Source organism: Equus przewalskii, chromosome 13, assembly GCF_037783145.1.
Source record: "Equus przewalskii isolate Varuska chromosome 13, EquPr2, whole genome shotgun sequence".
NCBI lineage: Eukaryota > Metazoa > Chordata > Mammalia > Perissodactyla > Equidae > Equus > Equus przewalskii.
The window spans coordinates 88,907,340-88,920,599 of record NC_091843.1 but is presented as its reverse complement, the minus strand read 5'-3'; the positions used below and the strand labels follow the sequence as shown (position 1 = coordinate 88,920,599).

Below are 13,260 nucleotides of genomic sequence, written 5' to 3'. Positions count from 1 at the left end.
TATCTGTTCTTCTGCTGTGCTATAATATATGGTACAGTTCTGTACCTACTTTAGAACTCTATTTCCTCCCACATTGTTAGATTATAATCTATCACTCCTCACACCCATCTTATGTGTGTTACTCTCATTAAAAGCACCTTTGCATTCTCCCTTTAGTATGCTGCTTTATAAGCCTTAGCATAAGAGGCTCAAGGCTTTGTCTTGGGTTTAACCTTATTTCAAAATTTCACAAAAGGCTGTCTTCTGAAAGGCCAAAACGTTGGTGAGTAGTTGAAGGTATGATTATATAGAGGAATTAAGGAGAATTTGTCTACTTAGCTTGACAGTCAATATAATAATCAGAAATTTGTATTATGAGAGAGCCAAAAAGGAAAGCTTTTTCTTTCAGGGGCATGATCAATCAATGTTTTAGACATATGCACTTAAACACTCACACACACACTCTCTCTCTCTCTCACACACACACAAAATGCTATTATTGAAAGAGTTCTGGTATTAAGTAATAATATGCCTACTTGTCCAGTGTCAGGATCTAGCCTCACTTTCAAACTGGGATCTTCACGATGGAGGCATTTCAATGCATGATCCAAATCTAGGGGATGAACAATAACGTTATCTTTCCATGTCATTTTTTAGATAATGGACCACATGTTCCACTGGGGAAAACAGATGAACAAGTGAACAAATTTTAAGAAAGAAAATTTCAAACAGCCACAAATGTTTTATAGAGAATAAAATGAGGCGATAAGATAGTGATGGAAGGCTACTTGAAATTGGGTGATCTGCAAAGGCCTCTCCAGGATGATTTAGGTAAAGACACAACAAACAATGACCTTGTAGACAAAATCCTGAAGAAAAAAAATTCCAGACAGAGGACATGGCTATGGAGAATGGTTTGCTATTGGAAAAACCACCAGAAGGTCAGTGTAGCTGCATTTTGGTGGGCAAAAGGAAGAGCAGTAGCAGACGAGGAGGGAGACGTGTGGCAGGGATGACATCACATAAGGTCTCATAGGCCACCGTGAAGTCTGATTTGCACTGGGAAGCCACTGAAGGGTTTTAACTGGGACAGTAACATCATCTGATCATGTTTTGCAAGGATCAATCTAGGAGCTGACAAAAAAGCAAAATGCCTTCAGAAACAGGCAATAATGAGAAACTGGCAAAAGGAAGCTTAATTACATCATGAATAGAGATGCTAATGTGATTACTCTATGATGAATTATCACACACAAAGAGGAAATAAGAATATATTATTTGCATTAAATATGCCATCTAAAGGGATGCTTTAATACAATCAATCAACTGATAAGGATACTCTCTTTCTTTATAAAAGATGTTAGAAGTTCCACAGACATACACTGTAGCTGAAGAAAAGAGGTGAGCAAGGGATTAGTGAACTAACCTTTCAGGCATACATTTAAAGTGTTCTTAGGTATATAAACCAGGACTTCTAGACCTACACTGTCCAAATGACAGCCACTAGCCATCTGTAGTAGGTACTACTAGTCCAAATTGACATGTGCTACAAGTGTAAAAGACATACGAGGTTTCAAAGACTTAACATGAAAAAAAGGTAAAATAGCTCAATAATTTTCTATATTGATTACACGTTGAAATGATAACTTTTGATATACCGGGTTAAGGAAAATATATTAAAATTAACTTTTCCAGTTTAACTTTTTTTTAATGTGGCTGTAAGAAAATTTTAAATTACACATGTGGATCATGTTATACTTCTATTGAACAGTGCTGTTCTAGACTCCTGATATCCCAAAGTTGGGTCCAACGACCAGCAACACTGGCATCACTTGGAGCCTGTCAGAAATGCAGAATCTCAGGTTCCAGACGGAATTAGAGTCTGCATTTAACAAGAACCCCAAGAGATATATATGCGTATTCAAGGCTAAGAGACATTATTTTAGGCATTATTTTATTTTTAAGTACCTATAGATACTCAAAGAAAGTAACGATGCTTATGACACTTTGTGGCTTTTGGAATAAAAAGATAGTAATTTTACTGAAAAATAAACTCATTCGAAAATATTTATAAAGACTCTATCATTCAGGAGTTTACTGGGGTGAAAACACTTAACAGCATTATAATGCAGGGTGTGAAGTACTTTAACAGATCTCTAGGGTAAACACAATGGACACACGGCAAAGAGAATATGTAGATGGGCTTGAAAGAAGTCTGGGCAAGGGAGGCTCTGGATGTCCCCTCCCCTCTGGGGCCTATGACCGCTAAGCTAATGCCCATGAATGAGACTTTCTTTGGACACTAAACTTTTTCTCCTAAAATAGTTAAAGGCTTGAGGTCTTAGATTTAAAAGTGGATAGTGCAATTTAACTGCAATCCTACAATCTGAATGTAGGTGTCCATACTATGTTCGAAATGACTATATATGAAATGACTTTCAAATATATTTAAAAGAACTCATTTCTTTTGCTGGGCAGCCCCTGCTCTTAAGTGCCTGGCCCCCCTTGATATAACTAGCTTGGATAACCTTGATGTAACCGGGCAGCCAGATTCATGGTAGCTGACCCTTCTCCCTTTGAGTCAAGACCACACCTAGCTGGCCTCAAGGCATTTTAAGGTAACAAGAAAATCGCTGCTCTACGTTAATTTAAATACTGTTCTTTCACCAACTGGACAAGAAAAGACTCCAGCTTCCCTCAGTACTTGGTGGCTGTCTTCCACCTGTACTCAGAGCTCTCTCATGTGAACTCCAGGCAGAGAGGTGAGGAACTGGAACCCCTACTTGGCTAGGAATTTTCCTTTCTTTCCCACCAGGCACTCAAGAGACATGAGGAGGCAATAAAGGTTGTTTTTGTTTTTCCATAATCCGTGAGTCCAATTTTTTTTCAAGAGGAAAAAAATGGCTTCTAACGTTACCACTGGAATTAGAAGCGTTGTCCTTAAACAGTCTAACGGGAATTCAGTGATGGCCTCAAAAAGAGGTGATGACTGAGCTGAGACTCAAAGAAAGAGCAAACATTTTACAGGCAGACAAGTTCAGTGGTGCATCATAATCCAAGAGAGAAGAAATGAGAAGAAACAGCAATGCCAAAAGAACACGGCATCTTCAGGAAATCAGAACTACTCTACCACAGCAGCAGAAGTGTGAGTAGTTACTCTCTTGTTATTTTTGCTTGGAAGAAAGAAGAGGATTCAGAACGAAGGAGGAAGTTTCCAGAAATGAGGCCGGGTAAGAAGGCTGATGTCAGAGACTGCTAGGAGCCTTCCACTCTGTGCTGCTCCCTGGCTACAAGACTGCATTTACCAGACTCCCTTGCAACTGGTGGCCACATGTCTAAGTGACAGCCAATAACACAGAAGAAATCTTAAAAGGGAAAGTGGCACATCTTCTTTCTCTCCCTTACTCCTTTCTGCTGTCAGGTACTCCAGTGTGATGCCCACGACTCCAGCAGTCATCACAAGATGACTAAGGACAGGAGCGACGCACTCAGAGAGGCAGCAGGGAAAGACTGGAGGCTGGGTGCCTGATGACATGGAGCCACCTGCTAACCCCCAGGCTACCAACTCAAGGCATATTTTACAAGAGAAATAAACTTTTGTCACTAGAGCAGCTGTTATTTGGGGGTTTTCTGCTATATGTAACCAAATCTAATTGGAAATGATAAAACTGGAATCATGAGCTTTACATGCCATACTAAGGAGTTTGGGTTTGTGCTAAAAGTAATGAGAAGCCACTGAAGAATTCTGAGCAAGTATGCTAAAGAACGAAGTATGTAACACTCAAATATGTCAAACTTCATTAACCAGAGTATATAGATATCTTCATAAGTTCTAAAGGTAGAGCTAGCAACCAAGGAAAAGCAGCGTTTTTATAAATGGTGATGAGAAACAGAATCAGTTATGAATTGGCCACTGTCAAATCTAATATACTGCAAGGACAGTTCTGAGGTCAATTACTTAGAATCTCATAGCACCATACAATCTCCAATAAGGAAGAATATGATATGAGAAAAGTGGCCAAGATATAAGCAAAAAAAAAAAAAATGAAAGGAGTTTGTAAAAATCAAAACATCTTAAAGAAAAAACTAGACCAATCACAAGACATACTTAGCAATAAATTCTGATAAAACTGAACTCAATCACAAAAGCAATCTTTTGAGGGTATAACGTAACTATTTTATCTTTATCAGAGCACTAATTAATTGATAAAAGACTCTTTGTACCTGGCTGCTTAGCCATTGAAGGGGGTTCTATGGTACAGAAGAACACAGGTTCTGGAATCTCCACCCCAGCCAATAAAAGTCTCTCTGCTTCACTGTTTCGTCTGTGCTTCTTTTCTCCCTCCCTTTCAGCTCGACGAGCTGCAGCCAATGCACTGGACTTGGATGAGACAATGGTGTCTCCTGTGGCAGTCTGCAAGCAAACAAGATGCCTGGGAACAAAACAGGCTGTTGGCAAGCACTCAGCTTCCACCAAGAACATGAAACAAGAAAGATTTTAATGTGGCACTTTCTTTTCAATAGAACTTAAAGGAAAGCTTCATAAAGCTCATTATAACTTTGCATAAAGCTAATTTAACTTGTATGAGAATTCTATCCAAAATACTGCTGTAATAAATTCTAACAATAAACTATACACACACACACACACACAATACACATCCTAATTCATTTGGCAAAACAAATGTACCTTCCTCAATTTTTAATCACGTCAAGGCAGGTCAGGTAGAAGTCCATTATAGTGTTTGACCACCAGTAAAATTCATTACTATTTTACAGAAAATCCTCTATTAACTAAAATATGCAATTAACCAGAATACCCTTGACCATGCAAAATTATAGCTTCCTTGTAGACTCGTTACTTTTTAAAACTATAATTTCATTTTTAAACTTTTATATTATGAAGTTCTGTGCCAGTTTCCTTCTCTGTAAAGATATTCCTAATGAAGTAATACTCCAAATGTATTTGTGTAACTCCTTCAAATACACACATGGAGCTCCTGCCTTTGGGTAGACAGAGACGACACTTCGATGCTAGAGGTCCAACATCCAGACCATGGGACTGTTCTACTAAAGGATCTTGAATCTTGCAATTAACCATAAAGAGCTTAAAATGTGAAAAGTAACAATGTTTATCCTAAATGCCAAATACACCAAAGTTTAATGAGAAACGGCCTTTGACTTAATCCACATTTAAGTGAAATGTCCTTAGTTTTAACCCAACAAAAACATACACAGCATCGGGGCTGGCCCCGTGGCCGAGTGGTTAAGTTCACGCGCTCCGCTGCAGGCGGCCCAGTGTTTCGTTGGTTCGAATCCTGGGCGCAGACATGGCACTGCTCATCAAACCACGCTGAGGCAGCGTCCCACATGCCACAACTAGAAGGACCCACAACAAAGAATATACAACTATGTACTGGGGGGCTTTGGGGAGAAAAAGGAAAAAAAAAAAAAAAATCTTTAAAAAAAAAAAAACATACACAGCATCAAGTATTTTCATTCATTCATCCTACAAAAGTCACGGAGTGCCTGCTACTGACCTAGGAACTAAGGATAGAGAACAAAAGAAACAAAAATCCTTTCCCTAACAGAGCCTTCATTGGCAAAATATTTTCAGTCATTACCTGATTGGTTATAAGGTTAAACTGTCTGCAATAACCACGACAGGAAAAAAACCCAATGGGAATAACACAATATTTTATATAAACTTAAAACATACGTATCAATAGTGTATTATTTTACTTGGATTTGAACTTCATATGAATACTATCCATACTGTTTGTAGTCTTCTGTATTAACTTTTCTTTCTGTTAAGTGTATGAGATTCAATCATGCTGATAAAAACGCTATGATATTCATTATTCTACTATTGATGATTATGTGGATTGTTCATGGGTTTCTGCTATTACATAATACCTACTTTTAATTAAATATTTAAGCTGTTTCTTGGAGAAATTATCTAGTCACTTACATGTTTAAGCCCAACAGTCAAAGCAATGTTACCAGCAGTCAGTGAAGGGATTTCTATATGCTGGTCAGCAAATGGCAAAAGCAGACGACTTATTCTCTCCCTGTAAAACCATGATTTATGTTAGTAAAAGTATTTTTTTTAAATGAACACAGTTTTAGAAAATAACCTAAGTTTCTACTTACGTGCAGTTTCCATTAATATTATGGACAGCCAACTGGGGTTTCAGCATGCCTGAGTAAATGCGCATAAAAACCAGTGGTCCTCGCTGCTTGTCATGGAGAACTTTAAATGCCAGTGCACATAAGTCGCCCTTATACCACTGCCTATAAAATTAAGGAAACATTCCAGAAAAGCCTTTAAAATACACTTCCCATATATCTATCCAGATCAGATCAGGATCATTGCTCAAACTTAACCCTGAAGTCCTCCAAAGATCCTTCCTATCTTCTGGCTCCCAGGGCCAACTGAACAGCGTTAGGACTATGTATCTCTCTTCCTGCACTGGACTAGACCATTTAATAGAGATCTTACCAGTAATTCCTTAAAACTAAAAATAATGGATTCTCTTCCAAATATTACCTCTATTTGCAAGTAATTCCATTGCCAAGTGTTCCCTCCCCTAAAATTACACCTAGGAACACCACATCACTCCTCAAAACACCGGTACAGGGTAAACAAATAGGTACTTTCCAATTATTGCTTTTACTCTCTCCTCCCACTTTCTCTCCAGCTGCATAACCATACAAATCCACACTATAAACTTGAACTTGTTTACACAGTCAACATTCTTAGAGAATGACGTCCTTAAATTGGTGTTCATTGATAGGCTTCGGAAAGTCTGAATCTCCCTGAAATTGCCAAATTTTGTGCACAGGTACAAATTTCTGAGGAAAAGCTCTAATTTTCATTAGTTTCAAAGGAGTCTATGACTCCAAGTAGGTTAGACACTTCTATTACAGAACTTGTCCAATCTTACCCCTATTCCCTCCAATTTTTACCTTTATTTGACAAACACTCACATAGAGAGCTTACCATATACTAGGCATTGTCCTACGTGCTTTACAAATGTTAACTCCTTTGGTTCTTGTAACAATCCTATGAGACAGGTCCTAGTCTCTGCATTTTGCAGGGGAGAGCGTAAGCAACTTGGAAGAGCTGAGGTGTGAATCCAGGCAGCACACAGCCCGGGCTTATGAGCACTTCACCACAGCGCATCTCCAGTGGAGACGTGGACAGTGATCAGCGTCCTGGCTAACAGGACTGAAGCCCACTTCTGCCTGCTGTTTTACACAGTGCTCACTCAGATTTTACAAGATGTATTGCTAAGTACAAAGCCGTTAGTGACAACAGGAGTACAACAACAATATTTCTTTACAGCCAAAAAATACTTTGAGCATATGGAAAATCTTGATATCTAGAATAAATGTAATTCTGTCTACAGAATATTTATCAAACAGCCCCAGTACACTCCTTATTTTTTCAACTAAGACAGCAGGGTCAACACTTGTACTTTTACACAGCAAAAAAGCCACACATTCGTTGTTTGTTTTTTTTAAGATTTTTTTTCTTTTTCTCCCCAAAGCCCCTCGGTACATAGTTGTGTATTTTCAGTTGTGGGTCCTTCTAGTTGTGGCACGTGAGACGCCACCTCTGCATGGCTTGATGAACGGTGCCATGTCCGTACCCAGGATCCGAACCGGCAAAACTCCGGGCCGCCAAAGTGGAGCACGTGAACTTAACCACTCAGGCCCGGGGTCGGCCCCAAGCCACACATTCTTAACTCTATCTGTAAACACAGCAGGTTACGAGAAATGATGACAAATGTCCCTTTAGAGTAAAAGTTACTATGGCTCTATATTATTTATAATGATATCCTTCACCAATGTTATTCAAAAATGGTGATTCAACTACTCTTAGTGAAACAAGACCTTATTTGCCTGTCTGCTTTCTCAAGGCTGTAAGATTTAATCTCTGTGCTGGCATACTTACAGGAATTCATAGTTGCGCTCTTCAGGGGAAGGCAAGTACATGGTAATAGCATCTAACAGGGGCTGGACCCCTTTGTTTCTGAGGGCACTTCCACAAAGCACCGGCACTGCTGTCTGAGCCAGTGTTACTCTGTGTATTGCAGTCTGGAGCTACAAAGCAGACAGATAAATTTAAGTATTTTTTGTGCAGTATACTGGTCTTGGTCAAAATATCTCAGAATGAGAATGCTTCCTTCACCAACCAGGTAAAACAGCACTCCTCAGCACACTTCCATTATTCCTTTTTTTCCCCCTTCTTCTTCTCCCCAAAGCCCCCCAGTACATAGTTGTATATTCCAGTTGTGAGTGCCTCTGGCTTGCTATGTGGGACACCACCTCAGCATGGCCTGATGAGCGGTGCCATGTCCATGCCCAAAATCCGAACCAGCAGAACGCTGGACCACCTAAGCAGAGCGGGTGAACTCAACCACTCAGCCACGGGGCTGGCCCTCCATCATTCTTTATGGTCTTATTCTTCTTTCTTTTTCTTTATAACATTAATCATTACCTGGCATATTAGACACATATTTATTAGTTTACTGTCTGTCTCCCCATCCACTAGAATGTAAAATCCATATGAGCTATGAGCTTCAGAGTAAGTCCCATGAAAACACTGCTGAATCTCCAGAGCCTAAAAAAGTGCTTAACACAAGTAGGTGCTTAAAAATCTTTCTTGAATAAATGAATTAATATACTTGTGATTTAACCTTGATAGTTTAATAGAGGAACTGGTCATAAATTAAAAATATAAATATGAATAACAGTTTCTTCAAATGAATTAGATCCTCATTACATAAAATCCAAAGGAAAACGAGAGATCAATGTAGAAAAATTTTTTAAAAGACCTCAAAAACCAAGAAAAGCTTGAGTGTGCTTACTCTTGATAAGAGAAATGGTCAGTCAACTCCACTTCAGATTGCAAGCTCTTTGAAAATAGAAATCATGTTATGTGACTATAGGGCACAATAAACATCACAATTAAGTACTCAAATACTAATCAATAAAAAATTTCAAAAATTATGGCATTTCATTCAAAAGAAAAAATCTTTTTTTTCCCACCTCTAAGTTCCAATGGCTCAAGACTAATCTACAGTTCTCGTGTTTTTCTTTAATACTTTTTGTGAAAAATGACTAAGTGAATTTGCTGGACTCCATTATACATATTACTATTTAAAAACTCTTTACTTGGTAACTCATTTCGTAAAGGAAAACAAAGAGTAAATTTGTCAAATTCATGAGGAAGACCCCTGGCAGAAAAAAACAGAAAGGCCTTGAAGAAATCTGTCAAAATTCAATTACTATCAGTATTTCACTTGCCTATTCTCTGGTTTAATGTATCCCAAAAGAAAAAAAAACAGAACTGTAATGAGTTTCCACTAAAAATTAAAACAGATTAAAAAAAAATGTTCTGAGAAAAACGATCATTGTAGTAGTCTGAAAAACCAGTAAATTTTAAATACAAAATTTCTACCTGTGAGTTCCCTAAAAATACTTAGGAGAAATGATGACAATGAAGAGAAAAAGCTGCAGGGCCAGGCCCGCGGCCGAGCAGTTGGGTTTGTGTGCTCCGCTTCGGTGGCCGAGGTTTTCGCCAGTTCGGATCCTGGGCACGGACCTAGCACTGCTCAAGCCATGCTGAGGCAGCATCCCACAAGGCACAATGAGACATCTACAACTAGAATATACAATGATGTACTGGGGACTTTGGGATGAAGAAGAAGAAGAAGAAAAAAAAAGATTGGCAACAGTTGTTAGCTCAGGTGCCAATCTTTAAAGAAAAAAAAAGGAGAGAAAAGGCTGCAGAGAATGAAGAATTAACTTATCTTCACTCAATATAATTAAACAAGATTCAATTTCTAATTTTATAAAGTATATCTGAGAATAGTAAATCTCTGCCATTATTTAAGTGCCTGTATTAGCAGTAACTTTATCTTAATGTTCCCCCAATTTTTAAGCAAGCATTTTCTAATAATATGCAAACCACACTCAATTAGTAAAACTTGGTAAAAGTAAACAAGTAATAAAATTTACCTTTTCAGCTGGTAGCAAATCAAAATTTTCACTAAATTCTCCTAAAACCAAGTCAGCAAATTCATCATCCAAGTCTGCAACCTGTAAAGAAAGGCTTTAGCTATAACTGGCATTTATTGTCACAGCTATTAAGTCTAAATACCATAAATACACATTATCCAAATGTTCCAAAACACCTACGTGATCTCCCTTACCCAGGCCAAGGAACTCTTCACATCTTCTAGAGACAGAGTTTTTCTTTGAAAGGAAAGGAGGTTGAAAATTGAAGATATGCTACTATGAGTTTCCTAAATTCATGGGAAGCCAGAGCTAGATAAAGGATTTCAATAAAGTGTTATTTACTCAGAGTGCTCAAAAGAAATACAAGAAAATGCACAATATATAGCCAACGATAATATATACAGTGAACTGCTGTTTTTAGATAAATCTGGGTGTCTTAGTTCATAAAAAAGTTTCATCTGACCCCATCCCCCCGAAAACAGGAACAAGACAAGGATGCCCTCTATCACCGCTCTTATTAACATAGTACTGGAGGTCCTGGCCAGAGCAATCAGGCAAGAAAAAGGAATAAAAGGAATCCAAATAGGGAAGGAAGAAGTGAAACTCTCGCTGTTTGCAGACGACATGATCTTATATATAGAAAACCCCAAAGAATCCATTGGAAAACTGTTAGAAGTAATCAACAACTACAGCAAAGTTGCAGGGTATAAAATCAATTTGCATGAATCAGTAGCATTTCTATACTCCAGTAATGAACCAACAGAAAAAGAACTCAAGAATACAATACCATTCACAATCGCAACAAAAAGAATAAAATACCTTGGGGTAAATTTAACTAAGGAAGTGAAGGACTTATATAATGAAAATTACAAGGCCTTTCTGAGAGAAGTGGATGACGACATAAGGAGATGGAAAGACATTCCATGTACATGGATTGGAAGAATAAACATAGTTAAAATGTCTATTCTACCTAAAGCAAGCTACAGATTCAACGCCATCCCAATCAGAATCCCAACGACATTCTTTACAGAATTAGAACAAAGAATCCTAAAATTCATATGGGGCAACAAAAGATCCCGAATTGCTAAAGCAATCCTGAGAAAAAAGAACAAAATGGGAGGCATCACAATCCCTGACTTCAAAACATACTACAAAGCTACAGTAATCAAAACAGCATGGTACTGGTACAAAAACAGGTGCACAGATCAATGGAACAAAATTGAAAGCCCAGAAATAAAACCACACATCTATGGACAGCTTATCTTTGACAAAGGGGCTGAGGGCATACAATGGAGAAAAGAAAGTCTTTTCAACAAATGGTGCTGGGAAAACTGGAAAGCCACATGTAAAAGAATGAAAATTGACCATTCTTTTTCACCATTCACCAAAATAAACTCAAAATGGATTAAAGACCTAAAGGTGAGACCTGAAACCATAAGGCTTCTGGAAGAAAACGTAGGCAGTACACTCTTTGACATCAGTATTAAAAGGATCTTTTCGGACACCATGCCTTCTCAGAGAAGGGAAACAATAGAAAGAATAAACAAATGGGACTTCATCAGATTAAAGAACTTCTTCAAGGCAAATGAAAACAGGATTGAAACAAAAAAACAACCCACTAACTGGGAAAAAATATTTGCAAGTCATATATCTGACAAAGGCTTAATATCCATAATATATAAAGAACTCTCACAACTCAATCACAAAACATCAAACAACCCAATCAAAAAATGGGCTGGAGACATGAACAGACATTTCTCCAAAGAAGATATACTGATGGCCAATAGGCACATGAAAAGATGCTCATCATCGCTGATCATCAGGGAAATGCAAATCAAAACTACACTAAGATATCACCTTACACCCGTTAGAATGACAAAAATATCTAAAACTAATAGTAACAAATGTTGGAGAGGTTGCAGAGAAAAAGGAACCCTCATACACTGCTGGTGGGAAGGCAAACTGGTGCAGCCACTATGGAAAACAGTATGGAGATTCCTCAAAAAACTAAAAATAGAACTACCGTACGATCCAGCCATCCTACTACTGGGTATTTATCCAAAGAGCCTGAAGTCAGCAATCCCAAAAGTCCTGTGCACCCCAATGTTTATTGCAGCACTGTTTACAATAGCCAAGACATGGAAGCAACCTAAGTGCCCATCAACAGACGAATGGATAAAGAAGATGTGGTACATATATACAATGGAATACTACTCAGCTGCAAAACAGAACAAAATCATTCCATTTGCAATAACATGGATGGACCTTGAGAGAATTATGTTAAGTGAAATAAGCAAGCAAGAGAAAGATAATCTGTGTATGACTCCACTCATATGAGGAATTTAAAACTATGGACCAAGAACAGTTTAGTGGATACCAGGGGAAAGGTGGGGTGGGGGGTGGGCACAAAGGGTGAAGTGGTGCACCTACAACATGACTGACAAACATTAATGTACAATTGAAATTTCACAAGATTGTAACCTATCAATAACTCAATAAAAAAAAAAAAGAAAAAAAAAGTTTCATCTGGTGTTTCTCAAATATTCTGAATGTTCACCAGGTCTCCTAAGACAGTCAAACCAAAAGAACTAATCTTATTTGTAATCCTGCACTGACGGAATAAATTTAATTTGGGGGTTGTAGGCATTTCAGTAATAAAAATACAATTATCTAGTTGATGTTCTTTTCATGATCATCTGCCTATATGAAATAGGAGAATTCAGCTGACAATAAAATTAATAAGTTTCAAAAGTTTATAATGTACAAGGGAGCAAAACATTCAAACTTGGTGAGAAAAACACACTTTTACCAGCTAACTATAGCAGAAATGTACCTAACCATCCTCCTGAGAAGAGCAAATCTGATGGTTAAGCACAGCTTCTGAGTTAAGCTGCCTGGAAATGGCTCCCCTACTTAACTAACTTGTTCAAAAACTCTGGTCAAGTGACAGCAGCTCTCTTTGCCTTGGATACTAGTACCTACCTACCTTACAGGGCTGTTGTAAGGATTAAATAACCAATTCAAATTATGCTTCCAGAACATACAGTAAGTACACAAGAAGTATTATTTATTATCACTGTTCACCTTTAGAACACAAGAAGTTGATTCTAGTCCATACTAATCTTATTTTCTAACTTAAAACAAATTTTAATTGTGGTAAAATAGAACATAAAATTTACCATCTTAACCATTTCTAAGGGAACAGTTCAGCAGTGTTAAGTATATTCACACTGTTGTAGAACTAATCTCCAG

General features: G+C 37.9%; 1 protein-coding gene across 23 annotated transcripts in view; it reads right to left on the bottom strand.

The window, feature by feature from the left end:
• Positions 1 to 13,260, bottom strand: part of GFM2 (GTP dependent ribosome recycling factor mitochondrial 2) — a 109,425-nt gene that overhangs the window by 62,862 nt on the left and 33,303 nt on the right. For 21 of the 23 annotated variants that reach the window (XR_011525732.1, XR_011525724.1, XR_011525728.1 and 18 more), the window contains 6 exons: positions 10,009 to 10,089; positions 7,940 to 8,088; positions 6,133 to 6,273; positions 5,951 to 6,050; positions 4,204 to 4,393; positions 516 to 592 (listed from right to left, as the gene is read on the bottom strand). Coding sequence is in view for 7 of the 23 variants with exons in the window: in XM_070571640.1 (XP_070427741.1) it covers positions 516 to 592; positions 4,204 to 4,393; positions 5,951 to 6,050; positions 6,133 to 6,273; positions 7,940 to 8,088; positions 10,009 to 10,089 (738 nt within the window). In the remaining 16 variants the exon portion in view is untranslated. Of the gene's footprint in view, positions 1 to 515; positions 593 to 4,203; positions 4,413 to 5,950; positions 6,051 to 6,132; positions 6,274 to 7,939; positions 8,089 to 10,008; positions 10,090 to 13,260 lie in introns of all 23 variants that reach the window. The other 2 variants (XM_070571635.1, XM_070571637.1) reach the window with 1 other exon arrangement.